This window comes from Perca fluviatilis, chromosome 4 (assembly GCF_010015445.1).
Source record: "Perca fluviatilis chromosome 4, GENO_Pfluv_1.0, whole genome shotgun sequence".
Classification (NCBI taxonomy): Eukaryota; Metazoa; Chordata; class Actinopteri; order Perciformes; family Percidae; genus Perca; species Perca fluviatilis.
In genome coordinates this window covers 25,021,813-25,048,004 of record NC_053115.1, presented here as the reverse complement: position 1 = coordinate 25,048,004, position 26,192 = coordinate 25,021,813, and the positions used below count along the sequence as shown (strand labels likewise).

The 26,192-nt window shown below is 39.1% G+C and overlaps 3 protein-coding genes across 3 annotated transcripts in view; all 3 read left to right on the top strand.

Moving 5' to 3' along the window:
* Positions 1-6,926, top strand: part of LOC120557744 (1,25-dihydroxyvitamin D(3) 24-hydroxylase, mitochondrial) — a 6,996-nt gene extending 70 nt beyond the window's left edge. Inside the window, exons 1-12 of the mRNA XM_039798332.1 lie at positions 1-292; positions 463-653; positions 778-871; positions 970-1,063; positions 1,607-1,698; positions 2,010-2,121; positions 3,427-3,572; positions 4,047-4,213; positions 4,838-4,916; positions 5,171-5,368; positions 5,535-5,646; positions 6,497-6,926. The exon at positions 1-292 is cut by the window's left edge and continues 70 nt beyond it. Of these exons, the coding sequence (XP_039654266.1) occupies positions 35-292; positions 463-653; positions 778-871; positions 970-1,063; positions 1,607-1,698; positions 2,010-2,121; positions 3,427-3,572; positions 4,047-4,213; positions 4,838-4,916; positions 5,171-5,368; positions 5,535-5,645 (1,542 nt within the window). The 5' untranslated portion in view covers positions 1-34 and the 3' untranslated portion in view covers position 5,646; positions 6,497-6,926. The remainder of the gene's footprint in view (positions 293-462; positions 654-777; positions 872-969; positions 1,064-1,606; positions 1,699-2,009; positions 2,122-3,426; positions 3,573-4,046; positions 4,214-4,837; positions 4,917-5,170; positions 5,369-5,534; positions 5,647-6,496) is intronic.
* Positions 6,927-11,155: 4,229 nt separating this feature from the next.
* LOC120557743 (nuclear factor of activated T-cells, cytoplasmic 2) lies at positions 11,156-21,624 on the top strand. Its single transcript, XM_039798331.1, has 10 exons — positions 11,156-11,501; positions 12,079-12,979; positions 13,148-13,319; positions 13,871-14,073; positions 14,667-14,839; positions 15,132-15,272; positions 17,020-17,075; positions 17,394-17,526; positions 19,111-19,752; positions 21,252-21,624. Exons 1-10 carry the CDS (start codon positions 11,375-11,377, stop codon positions 21,296-21,298), a joined length of 2,595 nt encoding a protein of 864 aa, XP_039654265.1. The 5' UTR covers positions 11,156-11,374; the 3' UTR covers positions 21,299-21,624.
* A 1,319-nt stretch (positions 21,625-22,943) lies between these two features.
* On the top strand, positions 22,944-25,569 carry manbal (mannosidase beta like). The gene is made up of 3 exons (XM_039798330.1): positions 22,944-23,079; positions 23,320-23,515; positions 25,010-25,569. Exons 2-3 carry the CDS (start codon positions 23,366-23,368, stop codon positions 25,118-25,120), a joined length of 261 nt encoding a protein of 86 aa, XP_039654264.1. The 5' UTR covers positions 22,944-23,079; positions 23,320-23,365; the 3' UTR covers positions 25,121-25,569.
* Positions 25,570-26,192: the final 623 nt, after the last annotated feature.

The following is a 26,192-nucleotide window of genomic DNA, read 5'->3' as shown; positions in this document are numbered from 1 at the left end:
TCCGCTTTATAAAACAAATCTACACATTTCGAGGATGAGGACGCAGATCCAAAAAGTTCCTCAGATCGTAGAGTTTCTAAAAAAGAAATCTGTCGGGCTGCAGCACTTCAAACCAACATCTTCAGTGTGCGTCCTGGAGGAGAAGGATGCTGCGGAGGCTGCGCGCTGCCCTCACGCTGCCTCCAGAGCGCACAGCCTGGACGCGATCCCAGGACCCACCAACTGGCCGCTCGTCGGCAGTCTGGTCCAACTTCTTCGGAAAGGAGGTCTGACAAGACAACACGAGGCACTGGTACAGTATAATTAATAACTTTTCCTATTGTTTTCTTAGGAAATACAGCCTATTTTTTGTTAAACATTGGAGCAACACAAATGTTTTTTAACGAATAAAAAAAAACATGCTGAATTTATATCGATTTAAAATTTCTCTGACTGATAAAAGACTCTTTCAATTTATCTTAGGTTGATTACCATAAGAAATTCGGCAAGATTTTCCGGCTGAAGCTGGGCTCTTTTGAGTCGGTGCACATTGGCGCCCCTTGCTTGCTGGAGGCGCTCTATAGGAAGGAGGGAAATTACCCTCAGAGACTGGAGATCAAACCCTGGACAGCATACAGAGACATGAGAGACGAGGCGTACGGACTCCTCATCCTGTAAGTAGACTTTCGATTTCTTGTTTAATCATCTAGAAAGTGTCCACGATTCGTGGGGACGCAGCTTGAACACGCTTGAAGTGCACACACGTTTTAAAGTAGGCTAAACCGTTTGTGTTTGCAGGGAGGGGAAAGACTGGCAAAGAGTGAGGAGCGCTTTTCAGCAGAAACTCATGAAACCGACAGAAGTGGTGAAGCTTGATCGCAAAATAAATGAGGTAAGGTTCAGAGGTTCCAAAGTATCGGAGTTTATGTTTTATGTTTTACGTGTTTATTGGCGATGGTGAGTGACAGCTTCTGTCTTGTTTAAATGCAGGTGTTGGTGGATTTCGTTGGCAGAATTGGACAAATAAACGTCAGTGGAAAGATCGAAGACTTGTACTTCGAACTGAATAAATGGTCTTTTGAGAGTAAGTTCAACTGTTTTTGCCAAAGTTACCAATTTAGGCTGTAAGTAGGGATTCGTTTTTATTATCAATGAATCTGCTGATTATTTTCTGGATCTAGTGTTTAATATGTGTGTGAGGGGGCGGGGGGGAATGGATGGAAGTGTCATCTTCAAATCACCAAAGATATTCAGTTTGCTTTCACATTAGAAAAAAAAAAGCAGAAAAATCCTGATTTTACAGGCTGGTACCAGGGAATGTGACTGAAACGATTAATTGATTACCAAAATAGTTGCAAATGAATTCTTTGCCGGTTGAAATCAAATCAATTAATCAGCTCTACAATTCATTATTTTGTTTACCCGGAAGCACTGGGATGCATCTATTGTAACAGTTGTATACATACGCCATGCTTTTTTGTGACATCTAACTTTAAAAAAAAAAAAGATCAGTAAATAATTTGTGATGTATCTACAAGTATGTAGATATAAATATTTAATTGAAAAGTCTTTACTGCTCAGGCTCTGAATCTCTGAATCTCACTCTTTGCTTTTCTTTGTCGTTTAGCCATCTGCCTCGTCCTCTACGACAAGAGATTTGGTCTTCTGCAGGAGAAAGTCAACGAGGAAGCCATGAACTTCATCACCGCTGTGAAAACAGTGAGTATGCCTGCCTGTTGTTTGTTCCACTCATAGCAGCAGTGTGTCCCATAGGAGAGGACACCTGAGATGATCTGAGATAACAGCGGTTCAGTGTCTGACTGACACTCTCGCTGTATTTAACTGGGATTGAGGGGCAAACCAATACCTCTCCTCCACAGTCAGGAGATAATACAGGAATGCTCACAAAGGTCTCACAGGGCAGAAGGGGCAAGAAACAACAGAAGACATGATAAAGATTGCATAATTTAGTGTGAGTGGATGATGATTAGCTTTAATTAACACTCTGCCCTCTTTTTCTTTCTCTGTAGATGATGAGCACATTTGGCATGATGATGGTCACACCTGTGGAGCTCCACAAGAGCTTCAACACCAAAACATGGCAGGACCACACAGCAGCATGGGACCGCATTTTCAGCACAGGTACAAACACAAACACACACTACGAAATTACACAAAAAGATTACTCTCATTTGATAAAGTTGTAGTGCAGTTTTTCTACACTGTTGTGCAAACCTGTTTGGGCTCAGTTCCAGCCACAAGATAGATAGATAGAGAGGAACAGAGGGAGGGTGGGTTTGAACTGAGTGCCTCAGTGTTTTTTATGTACTTGGCACTCGGGTAAATGGCAGCCAGAGTCATAGTAACCACATGACCTAAGAGGGAGAACTCTGCCAAATATTTGTAGTAGCAGGAGGTGGGAGGAGGGAGGAGGGAGGAGGGAGAAGAGGATGCTGCTGTAGCTCATTACAACCACACACACACACACACACACACACACACACACACACACACACACACACACACACACACATACACACACACACACAAGCCTGGTGGTAAACTTTATGATTCACATGAATAGTCACAGATCAAACAATTACAGAAATATAGAGGCATCACTGGTCATCCATATGATTCAGGTCATATGGATGTGATGTTATGTAAGGACATCATCGGACCTACAGTACACATTTAAAAATGGAAATTTAATTTAACACAGTATCACACATTGCGACTCGCCACGCTTACATACGGCCTGAAGCATAAATCATACAGGTGAAGGAGGACAACCCAAAGAAAAAGATTAATGCTGACATAACTTGATCTGGATTACAAACACTGCAACACAGGTGGGACTAGTTACTATTATCATATTAGTCAATCTATAAAATGTCAGTAAATAGTAGAAAAATGACCCCAAGACGAAGGCTTAAAATGTCTTGTTTTGTCCGACCAACAATTAAAAAGATTTTCTTTAAAATGACGTAAAGCAGAGAAAAGAAGCAAATCCTCGCATTGGAGAAGCTGGACTGAGCAAATATTTCTCATTTATACTTGATAAATGACATTGATCGTCAGAATTGTTGCAGATTAATATTCTGTCAAAAAACTAATCCATTATTCAATTAATTTCAGCTCTTTCAGCTATAAAAGTCAAAAGGTCTAAGAAATCAGCTCTCTGATAAGTGAGATTTTAAAGCAACATGAGACCTAACCATGCTCCAAACAAACAAAATGATCAGATTCCTCAATACAGATGCAATAGTTAAAATTTTTTTATATTATTTAATAAAAGTATCACAGAGTCTTTTTTTTAGGATGTCAAAGAGGAGCAATGGTCACCAGTAGAAAATAGCCAAGCACATGACCGATACACACTGAATACACTATGAGACAAATGTGAGATCAGTGTGATTACATCTTCACTGCTTTGTGTTTCCTCAGCCAAAGTCTACATAGACAAGAAGCTGAAGAGGAACGCCGTCAGAGCTCCTGATGACTTAATTGGTGACATCTTACACCACAGCTGTCTCTCAAAGAAGGAACTGTACGCAGCCATTACAGAGCTACAGATCGGAGGAGTTGAGACGGTGAGCAACATTTTGTACTACAAAGACATTTCATTTACAGGAATAGTTTGATATTTTGGGAAATACGCTTAATAACTTTCTTGTTGAGAGTAGTTAGATAAGAAGATCGATACCACTCGCCTATTTATAAAGGAGTGGTATCGATCTTCTTATCACTCACGTCAACAAAGCTATTAAACATATTTCGCCTATTTTCTTTTGAGGAGAAAAAAAAAACTGTGAAGCCTTTATGATACAATCAGGTGCTGCAGTTACAGTGCTTCAAAAGCAGGGAATGAATGTTGTTTGGATGTAACTGAGGAGCCTTTGAGGGACCCCAAACATTCCTTAGCTCTCTTCAGGACCCCACTGAGGAATGCACTTATGGTAGCTGCCTCACTAAGTGACATATCCTCTCTGTCTCCCTTTCTCTCTCTCTCTCTCTCTCTCTCTCTCTCTCTCTCTCTCTCCTCGTGCTGTGTTTACGCTTCTCAGACCGCCAACAGTATGCTGTGGGCTATTTTCAACTTGTCACGTAACCCTGGCGCCCAGAGGAAGTTGCTGGAGGAGATTAGAGAGGTGGTGGCTCCCGACCAGGACCCGTGTGGAGAGCACATCAAGAGCATGCCCTACCTCAAGGCCTGCCTCAAGGAGTCTATGAGGTACAGTACAAGAGGGTCACAGTGTAGAAAACAGAACAGCTACATAAAGCTCCTGGCTGCTGCTACTACAGTTACATTATGAGACATAATTAGCAGGCTATAAACTGCAGTGACTACTACAGTTCATGGTCAAGTTAAAACATTTTTTAGCTACACATTACATGACATAACATCCACCGATAAATTCGTTCCACAGTTTTCCAATCAGACTCACTGGCTGCATCATGATTTTGCTCAGTACCACGGAGATTAAGGGGCAAAACTCCCACACATGACTGCCTCAAAAACATAAGATATGCAGGCATGCATATCAACAACCAGTGATCCCAGTTTAAACTGAGTGGTCATGTTCAAATCACTTCCTAACCTAATATACTTATACTTTCTCCCCTTCTTCTCATGCAGTCACAAGTTGCCTATATAACAGGTTATTTAAGGCTAATGCCATAACCACATCACACAGGGAATGTACATGACCCCCTGACTGGAGATTATATCTCACCTCATCTTGCACTGTGAAAAACATCAAGAGTATGTTTAGCTCCTGTTAAACAGCTTAGATATGGGTGTCATGCTATACTATAGCTTCACTTTCCCATGCATTTTTTTTTTTTATTCTTACAGGTTATCGCCTTCAGTCCCGTTCACCAGCAGGACTCTGGACAAAGACACTGTGTTGGGAGATTATGCAATTCCCAAAGGAGTAAGTGGCTTAGTTCTCCTTGCCGTACACCTGACATGAGCAGATTACATTCTTGTATAAATTTACATTTGACCAATGTCTGACGAAAAACTCGTATACTGTACAAAGTCTAAATGGAGCAACTCTAAGAGTATGTGCAACTCAGCAACTGCATGGCAGGATAGGAATTACAGTAACAAGGTCTTTATTGGACTTTATACTGGAGCATACTATTTGAAAATAATACTTAAATTGTCATTTTTGTTCATTTACAGACAGTTTTAATGATAAACAGCCACGCACTGGGCTCCAACGAGGAGTACTTTGACAATGGGAAGAAGTTCAAACCTGAGCGCTGGCTGCGGGAGAATAACACCATCAACCCCTTCGCCCACGTTCCCTTCGGCATCGGAAAAAGGATGTGCATTGGCCGACGGCTGGCAGAGCTGCAGCTACAGCTGGCCATGTGCTGGGTAAGTTCAGACAGAAGTTCGGTACAGTTTATAGACTCATTAACAGTGTGTAGTTCAATACAATTTCTCAACACTACAGACTGATTGTTTTTTATTTTTCTACCACGTGACTCTCTTGAAGCTTTAATCCACTGATCAAATCCAACCCTGCGTGTGTTTCCTACAGTTGGTCAGAGACTATGAGATCGTGGCAACAGATAATGAGCCGCTCGACGTGATCCATTCAGGACTTTTGGTCCCCAACAGAGAACTTCCTGTTGCCTTTATCAAGAGATGAGGTGAGTAGATCTTTTGTATCTCCATTTCTGCTTTTTCTCAAGACAAAAGTTTGACGTCTTGGGAAATACAGTATACATATTCTCTTTTTCCCCCAAGAGTTCGATGAGAAGATTGATAGCACTCTCCTCCGATGAGAGTGCTATCAAACTTCTTATCTTACTCTCCACTGGAAAGCGGATAAGCATATAACTCTTACTTTAAATGGTCCAATGTGTAGGAATTTCTCCCATCTATCATTGAAGTCATATATCGCAATCAACTCTCTCGCACCACGCAGTTCAACGTAGGTATTACAGCTACGGTAGCCTTCATGCTTCAAAAAGCCGGTCTCTTTCTCTTTTTCCTTTTTCTTGGCGAAGAAGAATAATCCTGTTCCTGAAATTTGGATTTTGAATACATGTGGTCCTCCATGTTTCCTTCTTCAAACTTGCCGGGGCTGTGAAGCTACGATACCCATTAGCAGCATTAGCAGCACCTGTGAGTTTATCATGCGACAGCGAAAACGCGAAAGGCGGAGCAGTATGTCCTGTATGTCCCTTACCGGCTAACGTATTTCAATATGGTGCATGAATATGGAGCGTCCACCCCAGTTCATGCAAAAGCAAATGTAAAATTTCAAGCCAAAAGGAATACTTGGAATTGATGGTGGTGGTAAATATTCATGAAAAAGGACAAGTTTGTGAACTGGCAACACAGATTTTGATAATGAACAACTAAACACGTTACACACTGGACCTTTAAGTCTGATGTTTATTTAATCTAGGTTTCTTATTCACGGTAACTACAAAAGGACATTAACACTCTGGCATTTGCACATATGAATTATTCATTATTCCCCTCCCCTCTCAGGCTCCATATTCAACTCTTGTGGACAGTGACAGAAGACAATACCTCTGTTGCCATGGCGCTGATGGTCCAGTGACTCCCTCTATTGCTGCTCTGTAAATAGAATACATAAGACAGGCATTATTGTATATGTAATCATTGCCATAAATACCTCTAACTTATTTAAAACTATTACTTATGACTGATGACTAACTTAAATACCAGGTGTTATATAGAAATTGGATGTTGTGCCAAGGCAGCTGTGTATGTAAATGTCTAACGATTGCTTTTCCTTGTTTAATAACAAGGAATATATATATATATATATATTTATATATAGGTCACGCATGTTTATTTTTCATTGTGTATATAAAATGCCATTCTAATTTTGTAATATTGTACATTGTGTTATGTAAAGGCATATTTTATTCACTGAAATAAATACATAAATGCATTAAAGCCATGTCTGTGTTTACTTTTTAAACTGTTGCATTGACAAGATTGGTATTACAGTTTTTGGGTGATTTGGAGTCTTAACAGCCTGAGTAACAGAACTGAATAAATTATATTTTAAAAGGTATGTATGCCTGTTTCTCTTTTTTTATTAGACAAGGTCTGTTTTCCCTAGAGTTTGGTCCGATGCTTGATTCAGATCATTACAGAATCATTCTATAATCTGTACATTCAAATCAATCTAAATATTATTAATATTAATTAAGCCAAGTGAAAGGATATCATACAAATTATTGTGCATACGCTTTCGTATGATATCATATAAACCCTTTGATGAGAATGTTAAAATACTATATTAAACATACTGCATTAACAGATTTAGTACAAACATATTGACAGCATCAAAAGTAAAAGTATAAGCAGTCTGAGGATAAACTCATAACTCAAGTCCACACTTTGGTCACAAGCAGACATTTCTTTTTAAGGAGTCACATGCCATGATTGGGGATCTACACTGAAAAAAGCATTATACTAAACACGTGACAACTTTTGTTTGAAAATATTTCATCAAACATTCATCTGAAAGGATTTAGATTGATTAAATGTATTTGTTGACATCAGCCTGCCCAGGGACTACAGGTGGAAACTAGCACAAGTGCTACAACCTGGTATAATGCATCTCTCCTGTCTAAGGTTAATGTATATTGTACATTGTCCCTGTTTAAATAAATAAATAAAATAATACTAGAAAGACACCAGAAATGATCGGCGACCCCTCCTCAAACGTTCCTGCATGGTGACCAGACAAAGGAACAAAGTAAAGATGAGTATGCAGAAACAAACAATTAACTGCTCAAACCTACACCTTAATAAATCTTACTCAAACTAAACTTCACTTGTGTGTTTGCTTTAAACCAGTGCTTGATGTAAGAATGTAAGAATTTTAACACAAACAAACCCAGGTTTGTTTGTGCTAGTTTCCACCTGTAGTCCCTGGGCAGGCTGATGTCAACAAATACATTTAATAATACATTTATCCCAAAACCAACATTAAAATGATCACACCCTTCATTCATTCATCAGCAGTCATTTACAAATACGCTCCCACATACACATCAATTACTATACATTATGTTAACATGTTTGTTTTAAAAGAAGCAATATTTTGGCCCGATATGAAAAAATGTTAAAATGTACATGTTATCAGCTCTTTTGGCAACTTATTCCACTTATTCCACTGTATTGATGATGTCATCACTGACATTACAGGGCAGAACTAAGGGATAGGGGTTTCCCGTGTCTGGTGATTTGTCATGTTTGGTTTAGGCATTTGAGGGGTAATTGGGGGGAGTTGCATACCTCAGAAAAGGTTCTTTATCTGTGTAATATAAGTACAAACTGAGTAGCTTTGTTCAGACTGTGGTAAGGTTCAAAATGTTCAGAGAATCACCTCAGGGTGATAGTGGTGCGGCCCAGGGCTGATTGAGAGCCCTTTAAAGGCAGTGGCATTTCTTATTTTTTATTTTGCTGCTTGAGAGAAAGAGGGGGAAGAAACGTGCTGCCATACACATGAGTTGTTTCATTTGGTTGTGGAGTTTTGTTATTTTGTTATTTTTTTAAATCTATTTTCATTTTTCATTATTTATATTTGTTGGGCGCACTGCAAATAAATTAGCCCTGCTTGGAATTTAAGAAGTCTGCCGTCCTATCATTTTGACACTGGCAATGCACACCACACAGCTACACCACATGACCTAATCACTGTTACTTTATACTGAAGTCAACAAGCTTACTTATGTTAAGAAAGTGAGTCATGAGGTGATGAGCTTATAGTATATGCCATGTTACTGCATTTGGAATGAAAAATTTAACAAGAAAAAGGAAAGAGAAATGAGAGGGATTTGTAAAAACAGAAAACTGAATTTCAGCATTGAAATACTTTTTTCTTTTCTACCTTTGCAATATTAAATAATATAAGTAGTTACTCAAAACAATGCGTGATACAAAATACAATCTATTGGTAAATATTAAACCCTGTGGTTCCCAACCTTTTTGGCTTGTGACACCTTACCAAAAAAAACGACTAGGCTTCTTGTTAGCGGTTTCACCAAAGATGTTTAGATTTCCTCCTCTAAAATTCTCAGACGGTTTCATTTAAATACATATTATAAACCGACAGAAAAGTAGCCTATAACTCTTTAATATGTCACAAAAAAGCAAAGCTTGGACTTTTACTTATGTAAAAGACCTGAATACTTCCACCTCCGCTCGTTCTACGTCAAGGGATGCTACACCAATTCCACACCAGCTCCTCATTTGTTGTCCTGACATTCCTGACAGTTTCACACCACTGCACCTTGATTCATGTGACTCATGTGACTCCGTGAGGCCTAAAGCCTCACATGTGAGCTCAGATGACATCAACACGTGAGGCTCCACCAGTCAGGAGAAATGTGTATTTTAAAATCTGAATATCTAAAAATATCTTCAAGTATATAAGTAAAGAAAACTGTAATGTTACTGTAATGTAGAGTATGTACTGAACATTCAAGAGTTTTGTATATGAATGGAAACAACCTTTCTGTTGATGCCAATTCTAAGGTTCCGGTAATATAGTATAGGCTATAAAATAAAGGGTCTGTTCAACTAAATTACAATAAAAGATATTTTTCACCCACGTCTATAGCCATGCAGATAGTTACATCACAGTCATTTAGAAAACACTTTGTCCAAAGCAATGTATAAAGGAAAGTTTCATAGTTTGAGTTTAGTGTATAGTTTTATTTGACCAAGTTTTCTCATTAAAACTTCTTTCTTCCAAAGAAATAGTCCTTGAAAGTGGTAGACAGTGAGATCTGTGGATTATGGAGATTGACTGTGTCTCGAAAAATCTGTATTGTTGTACCTCTTTAGTGCTGTGAAGAACTTGATTTCATTCATGTGAACTGTGGTAAAGATACAGGGAAAGCTTCAATGATAGTAAGGCTCTAGTGAGGATCAAACTTACCTCCCCTGGTTTATAAGAGCAGAGCTCTAACCACTGAGTTATAGAGCCACAGACTTTGTGCTCGTAGTCTATGTCATCAGATCAGTGTTAGTACGGTCAGATGAGAGAAATACTGGTGTAGAGATTGAGCCCATTTATTGACTTAACTGAAATAGTGTTTTCAAGTAGTATAATAATGTGTAAAGTACTGAAAGTGACTCCTAGATCACCTAATAGGATTGAGGCAGAGATCTCAGTGACAGATATATCAAAGCCATAACTAGTTTCTGCACGGCTACATACCACAAGAAGTGAGTGAGAACAAATAAAGTGTATATATATATATATATATATATATATATATATATATATATATATATATATATATATATATATATATATATATATATATATTGTAAATTGTACAATACTGCCACCCAGTGGCCAAAAGCTGCTTTCACTGACAATTTAGGTTAGTTCACTTTATTAGTTCAGTTTATTTATATATTTATTGTGACTTGTGATTTATTGTAACTTGTTTTGTTTTTATAGGCCTTCATTTTTTTTTATAGATTTTGTTGAGACATGATTATTATGATTTATTTTATATCACATACCATATCATACTGTAGGCATATTATATTTTACATTTTTATGTTCATGTGTTATACTGTTTTATTTACATTTATATACTTTATAATAATTTTATATTAATACATATATTAATAATTTTACTTTCTGTCTTTGTGCTGCTGCAACTCCTGAATTTTCCCTCTGGGGATCAGTAAAGAATTATCTTATCTAATCTTAACTTGTGTTTAAAAATGGACAATGTAAAACACGTGTCAGTACTACATTTGTGGTAAATGAAATACAACTTTATTTATTCCTGCAGCAGCTCACCACACAGGTCAACAGATACAATAGATGCAGTAGACGAAGAAAGATAAAACACTTTTTATCACAAAGCAAAAAAGTCAGTGAAAGGCTATACGTTTATAAAACTATAAGTGGAAAATGTGGAGTTTTAATATCATTATAATATTACCACAGAGAGGCTCTTGACTCACACAAGAGGAAATGAGGCCTGTTTTTGAAGGCTGTGTGGAGTTTGAGCTGCACTCTGTCAGTGTACACACACACACACACACACACACACACACACGCACGCACGCACGCACACACAGAGAGAGAGGCAGGTCCGCACCTCCTGTCTGCTTGTCATCATCAGCAGCGACAGGAAACGTCTGTCGCCGCTCGTTTTTTCATTTCGCGGTGTTGGATGTTTTATTTGAGCAGCTGCCAAATGTTTAAACGTAAATCATAGAAGACGAAATAAACTGTAACATCGTCCGTTTCTTTAATTATTTACCTCATGCTTACAGCTTAACTTATTTGGCGAGTTTGTAAGTTATTTCAAAAGATAAACGTATCGAAAGAAGACAAAATATTCAGAGCTGGAGATGACTTCTGGAGGTTTGGGCTTCGCTGAGGGCCTGGGGCAAGACATCAGTCAGGAGGAGTTGGACTTCTCCGACCTGTTTCTGTATAATCCACCTGGGGAAGACTTCCAAGACTGCTGTGATAAAGGTGTGTAGTTATTCTGCTTTTCAGAGATTTAACATATACATTACTCCTTTCAAATTGCATTAAGCTATTTTTTTATTATTTTATTATTAGTGTATTAAGGTGGTGGCTTTGTGTTGAGCTTGTATTTAGCAGTGTTCTTTGGGATATCCATCAATGAGTACTTAGCTGTCAGGCACTGATGCTTTACTGTAATCCTCCTCTTTCACTGTCATTACGAAGGAGGGAAATCAACTAGACCCTTCTTTCTTTTTCAGAAACCATAGAAACACAAACATATATTGTCTATATCACAGTTTAATGGAGTTCAAATTCACTCAAAAATGTGTTTTCCTAATTGTTACCTCACTTGGATGTTTGAGCTTCACTGTGCAGAATGATGTTAGCAGGCATGGATGTCATTTTAAGAATGTTAGGTAGTTGAACGTTTTTGTGCAAAAAAAAACATATCAGACAAAAATTATTATGACATGCAGGAGTATTTTACATGTCTTAAAACATGGGATCCTACATTACCTCAGGGTAGAAGTCGTCTTTGGACATGTGTGCACAAATAAATCCTTACTTTCCTTATTGACAGATGACTCAGGTGCTCTCCTTCAGAACCCCAGCCAGCCTCCTCTGCTGGTAGTCCCAGCCTCCAGTCAGGACCACTCCTCTCACAGCCCATCCACAGAAAACCTGTCAGGGGCAGTGTTTGACTCCCTGGGGCTTGCATCAAGACCAGGGACCATCCCTGCTCCCAGCCCCAGGATTGAGATCACTCCGTCGGGTGACTCTCTCAGCTCTCAGACCCTGGAGCCGAGCCCTGGCACCAAAGCTCTGGGGGCCTACAGGGAGTGTGTGAGCCCTGCCAGCAGTAACTCCTCCACAGGCTGGCCTGTAGAGGCATACTCTCCTTTGGCTTCACCATGTGTCTCCCCTAATGGAGGCGGCTGTGGCATTGGGCTGTCTGGCTTAGACCTCTGCATCCACCCTTCTTCTGCCCACTCCTCTCCTGGAGCCTCACCTCGCAACAGCATCACAGACGAGACCTTTCTCCTGCCCCAGCACCAACGCACCGCCTCATCGCTTCCCCACCAACGCTCCCGCTCTGCCTCACCACATGGGAAGCGTTCCTATGACAAGGCCCACTCCTGTCAGGGGGGTACTCCTGTCAAGCAGCGCTCCCGGAGCCCCAGCCCCATTCCCTCACCCCATGAGCAGCAGGGGTCCTACTACCTCCACCAATACCAGGCTCAAGCTGAGTTCCAGCCCCAGGCTCAGGCCCCCTCCCCGGGCCTAGAGGAGATGCTGAGCAGCCTGAGCTCCAGTCTACCCAGAGCGATGCCTTCTGCAGTGGTGCGAGATGCACATGGGCAGGCCCAGAGAAAGGACTGTGTTTATGGAGAGGGGTATGACTATGAAGTCAAGTCTGAAACCTTCTATATGTGCCCTACAATGTGGCCCCCTCCTCATCCAGTTCACCATGGAGCATTTGGGTGTGTTGTTCGTCCTTTCTTACATCTTACAAATAATATATGTCTTAATAATAAGCTCAAATGTTAGCATTATGAAGTACACCACTTAGTTGACCACTATAAGATGACATGTTTGACATTGTTAATGTAATTCCTCTTATTGTCTTTCTCTCTCTATCGTTTCCCCAGTGGTCTCTCCGTGGCTCCACTTCCATCTTTAGAGTGGCCATTGCCCAGTCAGTCCGGTCAGTATGAGCTTATTATCAAGCAAGAGCCCAGATCTCATCACAGAGCTCACTATGAGACTGAGGGCAGCCGAGGAGCTGTAAAGACACCTAATGGAGGGCATCCAGAAGTTCAGGTGCTTTTTTGGGGTGTGGGGTGTGCAAAAAAAGCAAGCAAGAAAGAAAGATGACTCATTTCACATTTCGTGTCACTGACAGTTTTGTAAAAGATAAATGAAGTAGCAGGAGAGATTGTAAATATAGGGTGGTATTTCCTGGATAATGTGTTTATGTAAATCCCACAGTCATGCAAATGAAAGAGCCTCACATCACCACTTCCACACGGACAACATATTAGGCCATGCGCTGTTTTAAAGTTCTAAAAGAAACACTCATAATTACGAGTCAGGTGTATTGACATATACAAGCAGTGGCTTTATTTACTGCTCTGGTGAGTTAATTAATAAGCCGCTACTGCTGGTTTTCCTGGCACTAATGCAGAAACGGCCTATGCAAATCAGTGTTCTTGCTAAGCCAGATAGACAGTGACCTGTGAAATCATCCCCACAGGGTAAATAGATTTATTGTGCAGTGTGAATTTGTTCTGCAGCCATGGACATTAATGGTATCATAGTTAATTTATTCTGGTGTAAAGCATGCATTTAATCGCCTTTTGTGCCCTTATTAGCTCCGCGGGTACCAAGGCACAGCTCCACTGGGGCTGCAAGTCTTCATAGGAACAGCAGACGAGAGGATCCTAAAACCCCACGCCTTCTACCAGGTCCACCGCATCACCGGGAAGACTGTCACCACACCCAGCATGGAGAGGATGATCCATGGGACCAAAGTGTTGGAGATCCCTCTGGAGCCAAAGAACCACATGAGAGTGGTGTGAGTAGCACAGAGACACTGTGGGATACATATTATTAAGCAACCTGTAGTCACTTCTGTGGTGTTTTTGCATTTCCTCTCCCAGAATTACAGATGCAGAGACACATTAAACTGAGTTGTGGGTTTGGTGCCATCTGTTTTCTTTGGATTTTCTGTTCATAAAGTTTGAGTTTTTGTGCTAATTGCTCTTTTCTTTTTCACCTCACACACGGTGGCTATTGATGCTCATGCCAGCTGCAAGGTTTTTGTCTTTTTCACTCCCAATAAATGGCTGTTGCTGCTGATGGAAACATACAATGCACCACTTCTGTGTGCCAGAGAGTTTTTCCAAGAAAGACCTACCTGACACTGCAGCAGCAACAACAAATTCAATTTTGATGAACTTGACTTATGATGAATCAAAATGTCACAGCCCACTACTTTGACAGAAAAAAACTAGGTTATACGTGGCTAATTGAAACAGAGACAGATTACATCAGCAAACTATAGTTTGACTGCATGCGAACGGAAACAGACTTTGAATAAAAAACAAGGTTCCTAACGTATCACTTTCATTTAAGAACACGTTTTATTTCTTTTTTTACGTTTCACAGGATTGACTGTGTAGGAATCCTGAAGTTGAGAAATGCCGACATCGAACTGAGGAATGGTGAGACGGACATTGGACGAAAAAACACACGTGTGCGTTTGGTGTTTCGCGTCCACATTCCTCAACCAGGAGGCCAGCTCAAGTCTCTTCAAGCTGCCTCTCCTCCCATTGAATGCTGTAAGAAGCATTTCATTTCTGATAATATTAATCTTGCTACCTGTTGCAGGGTCATGACATCTAGTATTGTACAACTTGCAGTTTTATTTATATTACTGTTTATACCTGTATGTTTAAACTGTGGCCAAAAGTTAGATAGGCTGGCTTTAATGTGAGTGTTCGCCAGGCTATAGTAGTCAATATTGCAATTCTGAATTTGAATCATCATCAAACATTTGAGTTACCAACTGCCATGAAAATGTTTTCTGACCTCTGTGGTCTTTCATAAAGCTGTGTCTTCCTGTTTCCGCAGCCCAGCGCTCAGCTCAGGAGCTCCCTGCAGTCGAGAGGCAGGACCTGGACCGATGCTCAGTACTTGGTGGTCAACAAATGGTCCTTACTGGACAGAATTTCACATCTGACTCCAAAGTGATTTTCTCAGAGAAGACACAAGGTGAGGAAAATCAGTAATTGAATTGTCTAGTCATGTGATGTGATGTCATTTTAAGTCTCTCTGTACCCCTTTTTACATTTTTAAAGAGGTACTAACAGGAAATATTTTTTATTTAAAATAATACTTTGACATTTTGGGAAATATGCTTATTTGCTTTATTGCTAATAGGAAGCTACTGCTTGTGGCCAGCTAGCTTAGCACAAAAACTAGCTTAGCTCTGTCCAAAGGTAACAAAATCTGCGTACCAGCACGTATAAAGCTAATTAATAAATAAGTTAAATCTTGTAGGTTAAATAGGTACAAAAAAAAAACAGTAAAAATTAAATATTGTGGTTTTGTGGGGGTTATATGTATTATTGAGGTGCTGGTGGGCAGATTTTGTTACCTTTGGACAGAGCCAAGCTAGCTGTTTCCCCCTGTTTCCAGTATTTATGCTAAGCTAAGCTAACCTGTAGCTTCATATTTACTGTACAAACACGAGAGTGGTATCAATCTTAAATCTCAGCAAACAAAAGCAAATAAGCATATTTCCCAAAATGTTGAAATATTCCTTTAATAAATTATGCTGTGCCTCCAATCATTATGAAAACTTGATGTGTGGGTTTATGTTGACATGTGATTGTAATGTGTTTATATTTGCACTCCAACCAGGTTTCTATGATTAAAATAGACTAATATTTTGTGCAACACTCAGATATGTCTGTGGCCTCCCAATATCCTGCTTGAGTGCATCCACCTACACCTATAGTATTTTTATTTTCATGGTATTTGCATATCGCCCGGGCAACATCAACTTTCAGTGACGCACATCTTCCTTCAGCCCCCACTTCTAACTCTGACAAAATGAACTATTAGAACAAACATTTACTCTTTTACTGGAGGTGACAACTTTTATTTATTTCTACATGGAAATGTCTCACCTCATTTACTGCTCCTCCTGCCCACACAACATTTTACATTGGGTTACATGGTTTGATAGCAGAATGGGTACAGTTAACTGCATGTAAAGCCTCCCTGTTGCTTGGTGTGGGGTTTTATGCAACAGGATGTGGTCTGACAGACTGATAAAGATTCAGACCTAGAGCAGAGGCTTTGTGTTTAGTTTTTTTTTGTTCAAAGCGTGGGTGGAAAAAAGAAACAGCAGGTAAAAACTGAAGTGGGAATGAAACTGTAAATCAGACATAAGAGAGAAACATGCTTTCCACTGTGTGTGTATAAATGTGCTCATGATTTACTGTAAATTAAAGAAAGGATTGACATCATCTGATTTCTTACAAATTCATCTTTTTATATAGTCATAATAGTAATAATTCCACATTATAGGAAATTTGCTTATTTGGTCTCATCCAATAGTTAGATGAGAAATCCATTACCACTCACATATCTGTCCAGCAAATATAAAGCTTTAGCCGGCAGCCAGTTAGCTTAGCTTAGCACAAAGACAGGAAACAGGGGGAAACAACTAGCCAAAGGTAATAAAATCTGCCTTCAGCACCTTTAAAGCCCAGAACCCCCAACTTGTTGTTTTGACACTTTTTTCTTTTTGTGAGCCAGGCTGTTTTCCCCTGTTTCCAGTTTTTATGCTAAGCTAACTGGCTGCTGTCTGCAGTTACATATTTCTTGTACAGGCATGAAAGTAGTATCAACCTTCTCATCTAACTCTTGTCAAGAAAGCAAAAAAGCCAAAACCACTGCTTTAAACTTCCACTGTTTTAATTTGTGTATGCAATACTGCCTCTGCTTTTAGACGGGCAGCAAATCTGGGAGGTGGAGGCCACTGTGGACAGAGACAAAACACAAGCTGTGAGTTAACTTCCACACACAATGACACTAAGGCAGTAGCATCATTTTGCATAACCAATGATGTACTTTTTGTATGTATTTGATCATTAAACTAACATTATCTGTTACAAATTCACATAAACAGAAAGCAAAACACAAAACATATGACCACTCACAACATGCTGCTAGATATCATATTCAAAGAGTTTTATTTCTGATACTGATTTGATTTGAAACACACAAGCGAAAGATTTGGGGCAGCCTACGCTTCTCAGTTTCAACATGACAGTTTATCTGAATGGTGATCTTTTTTTCTTTTGTGTCGCAATCCCCGTCTAGAACATGCTTTTTGTTGAGGTCCCTCCGTATCGAAACCGGACCATTTCCCAACCATCCAAAGTCAACTTCTATGTCATCAACGGGAAGAAGAAACGCAGTCAGCCTCAGCACTTCACCTACACTCCTGTGATAGGTATATATATTTTTATGTCTATCAGCCATCTCAGCTCAGTCATTACAGGAGGAAGAAGGGTACCTTTAGTGTTTGAGAAACGAGAAATTGACTGAAAGGTCAACACTATAAAGGCCAGCAGGGAAAGTCAGTCGTTCTCACCTCTATCAACACAATCAAAGACCAAATTAACATAAACTGAACATTAAACAGGTGATGATGTTGCTAATGTGTACTAAGTCACTCATCCGTTGATTGAGTGAAATTTAGAGAATGCAGGAAATAGCAACACTTTAATCAGATTAGATCTAACTGCCATACAATTAAAGGAACATAACCTGAAGACAGATCAACACACTTAAAAGCAGCTACTAGCTTCTTTCTATGATCCTCACTTTACTGTACACTGATGTTCTACAATTTTACATGAAATCAGTCATTAGCTGTTAATAGTGAACTGCAGCCACAACATAGGTTTTTGCGTAGGGCGACAAATCTCACTTGCTCTAAGGGGAAAGTCACTCCGCTTTTGTTTTTGCTAATTCTCTCTCCACCTACATGAAATATTCACAGCTGACATGCAGAAACACACTTGTTGATAAGCATTATAGGAAACAAATAAGGGAATAGCTAACCATCCAAAGAGCCATGCAGCTAACACAGCTAAAAAATATCACTGTTGGTCTTGTCATTCCATCAATTTGGTCATGACTGAAATATCTCACCAACTATCGGATGGATTGCCATGAAATGTTGTGCAGGCATTCATGTTCCACAGAGGATGAATCCTACCAGCTTTGGTGATCCTCTTACTTTTCCTCTAGTGCCACTATCAGGTCACAGTTTCAGTAGGCCCAGAATTTTGGTTTATTACATAGACTGTATAAAATATGGACGCAGTCTCCATGACATCACCCACAGGTTTCTGAAGAGCCAGAATGAAGCTCAAAGTGGGCGGTTCCCGGTGGCTCTGGCCGTCACCATCTTGGCCGTGTCTATCTCTCGGCTATTCCAAAAAATGGGCAGAGAGGTGGAGGGTGGCTGCAGCTCAGACGGGCTGAATGGCGCCTACAGTCGATGCTCGCCTCTAGTGACGGCAACCACCTGTCACTCAAAGTGGCCATGCCCTTAATTATGCATAATTTTAAGCCTTTAATAATTCAATGTAGTTATATAGTTATAAAAAAAAATCACCCTCATACTCACAGTTGTAATGGAACATAGCAATATAGAGACCAAAACCGTTTTTTGTCTGTGAACATGTTTATTTCTGCTGTTAAAGTTGGGCATTTTAATATGGTCTAAGGGGATTGATTCGCTTTAGGAGCCAGCCTTAAGTGGCCATTCAAAGAACTGCAGTTTTTCAGTTTTTTTGCAAGCTAACAGGCTAAACTACAATGGTTAACCCAGTAATTATCGCAAGCTAAACATCAGCATGTTAGCAATGTCATTGTGAGGATGCTAGCATGCTGATGTTAGCATTTAGCTCAAAGCACCACTGTGCCATTAGCATGGCTTTAGTCTTGTTTCTGTACTTGTATTCTTGTCAGTGAGCTAATGATAGACCTACATTGATTTATCTTACCTTTGTTTTTTTTATTTTAGCCGTTAAAGCAGAACCACTGGATGACTTCCAGTTGAATTCGTACGTCTACTCAGACAATCAATCTCTGGCTGGCCTGTCAATGAAGTCACTCTACCATCACCTAGAGCAGGAGAGCAACCTTCAAGCCTTGAGTGTTTCTCCAACAATGTACCATCTAGCCACTGTAGACCCCAGAGCCCACGTGTTAATCCCTGATCCACTGGACGACCAACCAGTTTATTACCAGTCTAGAGCCGGCACTCTGATCAACAACCCTGTGCTGTACCACACTGCAGACCAACGTTACAGCAACTGTGGTGCCACCCTCCTAAGTGGTTCCCAGATGGCTTCCCACCCTGCCTCCACCCCCAGCCAGTGTGTCAGTGCCAGAACCCCTGTGGGCAAAGTGGGTGAATGTCCTCAGGTTGGAGATTCCTTTGAGGCCTGTTTGGTGTCAAGACATCAGAGTTTTGTGCAGACATCATTGCCACTGGGAAAGTCACCACCTTCAAGATTCATCCAAGGTGACGTTCAAGGGAAGGCTGTAAGCCGAGTGGAGCCTCTGACCCAGATCAGCTCTGGAAGGGGAAACCATGAGGAACGAGCTCCAGAGAAAGTCACAGTCAAACAAGAAAACCTCCGCTATGCTTACTTGGAGGATGGTGAGTATTTCTGTTGCATCATTTTTTATCTTGAACACGTCAGTGAGACTTTATGTTCTGTATTTGATAGTATGGTATTTTGTGTATTCAACTGTGTCGAGAGAGTAATTGGCAACACATTTACATTATCTCTCAATCAGGCAGTAACTCAGGGTCTGAGTCTTGTCTCAGCTCATCTCTGCTTCAGCCAGCAGATCACTAAAATGTTTAGAAGAGTTTTAGAAGATACTGTAATAATTACTTCACCAAAAAATGTAATGGGGAAATTAATACACAACAAACATGCAAACTTGCATGAGGGATTGGTAATTGTGGTCCAGTCTGCAAATGCATACAAGCACATTGCAACTGTACGCTTGCAAATCCTGCCTTGTGGTTTGTGTTGGGCCTTTCTATCCACTTTCCTGTCTCTTTCAGTCTCACTCCTACTCACGCAACTAAAAACACACATGCGCATGCTCAGTCTCGTTTGAAATGACTCTAATACAACTTGCTTATGAGCCCTGATGTATTGAGGATGACGAAGAAGAAATAAGCAACATCACCATGAAATGAGAAAACAAATGATGTACTCTGACCTTGTTTGCTGTGGGGCAACATTTCTTTTTACACCTCTGTGATGGAAGACAGAAACAGGAAGTACAGGCAAATACATGCAGAAACCTGTGGTAAACCTTTTTTTTTTTTTAAAGCAGCAATGTCTTTGTCTCTGATACAGACTGCGGTAATAGTGAAAGTTTAGGTAACAACAACAATCTGTTTTACTGAGCATCAGAAGCAAATTAACCAAAATGCACTACTGTGTTTATATTATTATTTGCATTTGTTATGTTTCTTGAGATTATATTTAATATTGATAATATTTGTATCACCTCATCACATCATCGCTTCAGAGACTGAAAGTAATCATTATACTGATGGATGTATAAAATTAGAAAATGTTCTGGTGACCCCCTGGTGGCTTTAACCACAAACCACATTGTCAGCAAAGGGGACCTTTCTTGCTCTCCCCCCTCATTTGCTACATACAGCACAATCCCTGGACCCCCCAACAAGTCAAACAAGTAACTTGAGTAAAAATTAAGTGAAAGCAGTTTTGACTCAAACTGCCTCTTTTTTTCCCCACAATCAATCATAATTTAAAAAATCTATACAAAGGGACTTAAAATATAAAACAAATTACTGTACTATCAGAATCAGAAACTGGTTTGCACATACAAGGAATGTGTCTTGATTTTGTGCATATTAATAAACTGCAGAAAACAAGAGACATAATATAAAATACAAAGATTTACAATAGACAATATAAAAAGTATAAGAAATGTGTACAACTATATGTGGAAGCTATAAGTGGAATAGCTGTACAGTTTTGTGCTGGAATGTGCAAAAGTTCACAGTATTAATATGTAACATTAAGAATGCAAGATGTCTTGTCTTGGTTTATTACAGCGTAGTTGTGAATACTAAAGTTGCTCACCCCTGTTTGTAATGTTTTGCAGTAAATGACATCATAAGAAGAGACATGAAAGGCCACAATGGAAAGTGATCCAGGAGTCCTGCGGAAGCCCTGATGTCCATCAGATTAAGCATAAAATGTAAAATGTTGGAATATGTAAGGAATAAAAAAATGGATTGGTGGCAGGAATTTAAGGCACATTATAGAAACTGATCCACTGTAGGCCTATATGATGACATTAGACTTTTTTAGCCTTAGCAAAGATAGTATATAGGAAATGTGTCATACCTTATACTGTGTATCTATTCTGTCTTTATTTTAACCAGTTTGACTTCTGTTTATCTATATATTTGTACAATTGCTCTTTGTTAGCATGTATAAAATACTTTATATTAAATAAATTCTGTTTATATGAATCAGTGTGTTTGCATTAAGAGCAGAAATGGACTGAAGAGTATATCAAATATTCTCAACTAACACGTTTTAAAAACAACAATGATCTAATACAACTCCCTTTGTCTTTGAAATTACTTTTCCTGGAATGACGTCATATTTCAGCCACCATTAATTGATTAGATGTTTGGTCTATATAATGTTAGAAATAAATCATCATTATCTTTTTTCTGCAAAATATCTTACTTCTCTTAATAGTACAGGCAGTTTGTCTTGTGATGATTAATAAACGGATACCAAAATAGTGTAGGTCAAATCAGTGGCCTCTATTAGACAAGAATTACACAAAATTACAATTTACTTAGAAAGTACTGACACTGAAGAATCATCTGTGTTAAATTGTTGACCCAACACTGTTTTACTTTGCTTTATACTTCAGCTTGGGTTGTTCTACTGTATTAATGCAACTCTAATGAACAGTGTTGTGGAAGTATTTCAATCTTTTACTTAAGTAAAAGTAGCAATACACTATGAAAATACTTTACAAGTCCTGTATTCAAAAAAAAAAATGTCCCTGTCAGTTTTATTATTATATATAATGTTTCTGGATTAATTTCTGCTTTATATACTGTAGTGTAGGGTAATGAAATATGTTCTGTGTTCTATATGTAAGATCTTCATATGTCTGCAGCTGCGATGTCGATGTCCTGTGAGAATCATCTGTCTCTTAAGAGTCAACTTTCAGCTTTGTGACAATGCATTTTCCAGCTGATCCAAAAAGCTTTTTAAAGAGTTTATTTAGCTAACGAAGTAGGAGAATATTCTCAAAACATAAAGAGACACTTCATCCTTTGGTTTATCAGAAAAATCTAAAAACATCAAATTTTGATATGGTTCTCACTGGAGAGAAGGGGATTGAAAAAAATGTAATCTGCAAAGTAACTACACCTGTTAGACAAATGTAGTGGAGTTAAAGTACAATAGGCTATTTGCCTCTTGAGATGTAGTGGAGTTGCATGGAAATATTCAAGTAAAGTAGGAGTACCTCGAATTTTAAACTGTTTAAGTACAGTGCTTGAGTACATTTCAAACAATATTAGATACAGCTCTAAGATACATGTTTTGTATTGCATACTCTCCTCTCGAAGTAGTGAGAGTGAAAGTATAGGCAGTTCTCTATTTTGTCAAACCTAAAAGATAATGATAATGAAGATATATATATATATAATTATATATATAAACACATATATATATAAAAAAGATTTTTTATATATAATATATATAAACACGCTAGAGGGCGACATTTTCAACAACAACAATGTTCGGAAGTTGATTGCAGATTTGTAACGTCACTTCCGGTAGTCGGATGTTTTTTTTTCCTCCCTTTGTGAGCTAAATTAGCTCACTTTTTTCACTTGATAGTGTGTCACCGCTTTACTTATGTTGTTAACATCCCTGTAACGAGAAAAAAGACAGTGGTAAGCTTCTTCCTCCACACACTAATCGGTTGTTGTATTCATGCATAACGTGAGCTTGCATTAATGCATTTAATAATGTGACGTTCGCTAACAGTTAACGTTACACTGCTGTGCTACGTTGTAAATGTGTCCTAGCTGGGTCTATCCCCCACTTTTTGGGTCTGACATATTCGTTTATTTTCCTGCTAACCGTTAAGTGTACTCACTTAACGACTTACTTACTGTTGTTTGCACAAATAGGTGCACTGAGGAATAACCGATCAAACAGCCGATCAGCAGCAGCATCATGTCTGCAGAACTGGACCTGTCCCCTCCAGAGGTCCCTGAGCCCACCTTTCTAGAGAGCTTACTGCGCTATGGGCTGTTTCTGGGTGCCATCTTCCAGCTCATCTGCATCCTGGCTGTCATCGTTCCCACATCCAAGGGACATGAACAGGTGGGTAGACACCAAGGGAAGGAGAGGAGCGGGTCTCGTGTGTTGTGTCTCCCCCCAATAGCGTTTACTATTCTGTTGCCCTCTACAGTTGGGGTTAGGGTGTGGGCGTAGGTTAGGTTATGGTTAGGTATTGTAGAGGTAACTGGTCAGGTTAAAATGAGAGGAACACAAATCAATGGGGACACAGACATTCAGTGATCAAAGCATCACTGTACACAATACCCTCCAATACCTGATGTTTTCCAATACCCATTTCTGTATGCAGCTCAACATTATTTTTTTCACAAAATAACTGAAAAGTAAGAAATTCTTTTTTTCAGGAGTAGCAGACTTGTATCTTAGCTCACTTACCTAATTTAGACTTTTTCGGTATCACTCCAACTAGGACTGAAATATATCTGTCTCAAGAAGAGATGAGATGACACCGTACAGCCAAGTTCACTTATTATAGACAGCTAGTCATCAGCCAGTGCAAATTACTTGAGTGTCTTATCTTGTGTGTATATATAGGCCTTGGTAATTTGTCTAAAAGAAAAAGGTTAAGCTTTTGACATGTAATTAATACAGTATATCACTGAAAGATTGATTGTTCTGTTATGTAATGAGTTTCACTGCAGAAGGGGTGCAACACAACACTCTACGGTGGCTACATCTGATATCAAAATACAATCCGAAACATTTGCAGTGTGGCACAGGTGCTGATAATAAAACTACTTGGAAATTCTTATAATTAATATCTTTATTTTTTCCATCTTGCCTAACCGATGTACAGGCTCTGCAATAACATTATTTTGTCGACAAGATCTTGCAGAATGTTACCATTCAGTCTTTTCTGAAATTCAGTGAAACCAGACATCATTTAGAAAGAGTAGTGCAGAAAATCTTATTTTTGAATGCCCATGAACACAGAGCCACCAAGGGCTACTCCCACAGTCTCTATACTAACAACTGTCAGGAGAGATTATTTATAGACGAGCAATTAAATCCACTGTCTAATTATTCTCTTTTCAGACAGTCATCAGATGCACTGATTACTCTCCACAGTATGTTTCATCCTTTACAGCAGCTTGCTGTCATTCTGCCTTGCTATACAAACACAGAAACAGTGGTGTGTGTGTGTGTGTGTGTGTGTGTGTGTGTGTGTGTGTGTGTGTGTGTGTGTGTGTGTGTGTGTGTGTGTGTGTGTGTGTGTGTGTGTGTGTGTGTGCGCTGCATTACCAAAATGTATATTACTTGTTATCACTAATTATTACCCCCCTATGCTCAGTATATTGTATTGTACACAAACTGTGTCATGACAAGATGTACTTGGAAAATGATACCTTAGCAAATACTTTATGTGCAAGTTTCAGACAGCAATAGCATCATTGAAATACACTGTTATCTAACCATGCTTAGCAGTCATGTATTTTTACACCATATTTAAAATGACTCAGAGGATTTGTTTTGAAATTACACGGGAGGGGGTTAATGCTTCCTGTGTTTGCTCTACAGGAGGAGACTGAGTCCACTGATGGCAAGGCCACTGAACAGATGAAGAAACCTAAAGGACCAGCACCTCAGATTCGACAGAAACCAAAGAAAGAGAGCAAAAAGAAGCGATAGGGGTGTGTGTGTGTGTGTGTGTGTGTGTGTGTGTGTGTGTGTGTGTGTGTGTGTGTGTGTGTGTGTGTGTGTGTGTGTGTGTGTGTGTGTGTGTGTGTGTGTGTGTGTGTGTGTGTGTGTGTGTGTGTGGGGTGGGGGTCATCAGTGAGTCAACATTGGCAGTTACCAATACAATTATGACTACAGGTATATGAAACACTAATGTCATATAAAAAATGGTGTGCATTTAATTTGAGACACTTGAATTACCTTGAAGTGTGTGTCCTTCACATTCAACACTAAGTATTACAAAGAGCAAATTGTCATACCGTTAGCTGATTGTTTATGCAGCTACATTTTTTATTGGGTATTTGTTTTGAATGTATTTACTTTTATAATTGAATATGATTGATTGAATTGTATTTGGATTTCAACATACAAATAAATGCAGTATGTAGTCATTTACCTCAGCTGGGCATTGCTAAATTTCTGTTTGGTTTCAATGAGTCAGAATGAGATCATGTCCTGTCCTTATATTTACTCCTTTTTATGGCAGGCTACATGTAAGTTTGTATTTTTTTGAGGCACCAGAATAGCCTGTTTCACTGCAGGTAGGTTGTATTTATATTTTGTCTATTTATTTATTTTTTTACATTTACACGATGTTCAGAAACCATTGATTAGCCTATATCCACAGTGGATACAGAATTAAAAATGAGAAGATCGGTTATAAGGGAAGGTTAGACCAAATAAATAGGCCATAGTTTCATAACGACATTTAAGAATTGTACATGTTAAAACCTTATATCGGCCAATAGTAATCAGGTAATTTTTTACTCAAATAGCAGTTTAAGCTTCAAAGAAAGAAAACAACAAAGACAAAAATAGAATTGTGTTTAATAGATTTGGGGCAACTGGCCATTGTTAAATTCACGTTAATTACAATTTATATCTTAGCATTTTATTTGAGCAATCATTTATAGGCTAATACTAAGTATTTCCTAAATATTTTCCAAAGTGTTGCCATCTTGACTATGTTTAAATCAAGCTTACACCTCAAAAATATTGAATTAGTTCATCCTGACTAACATTT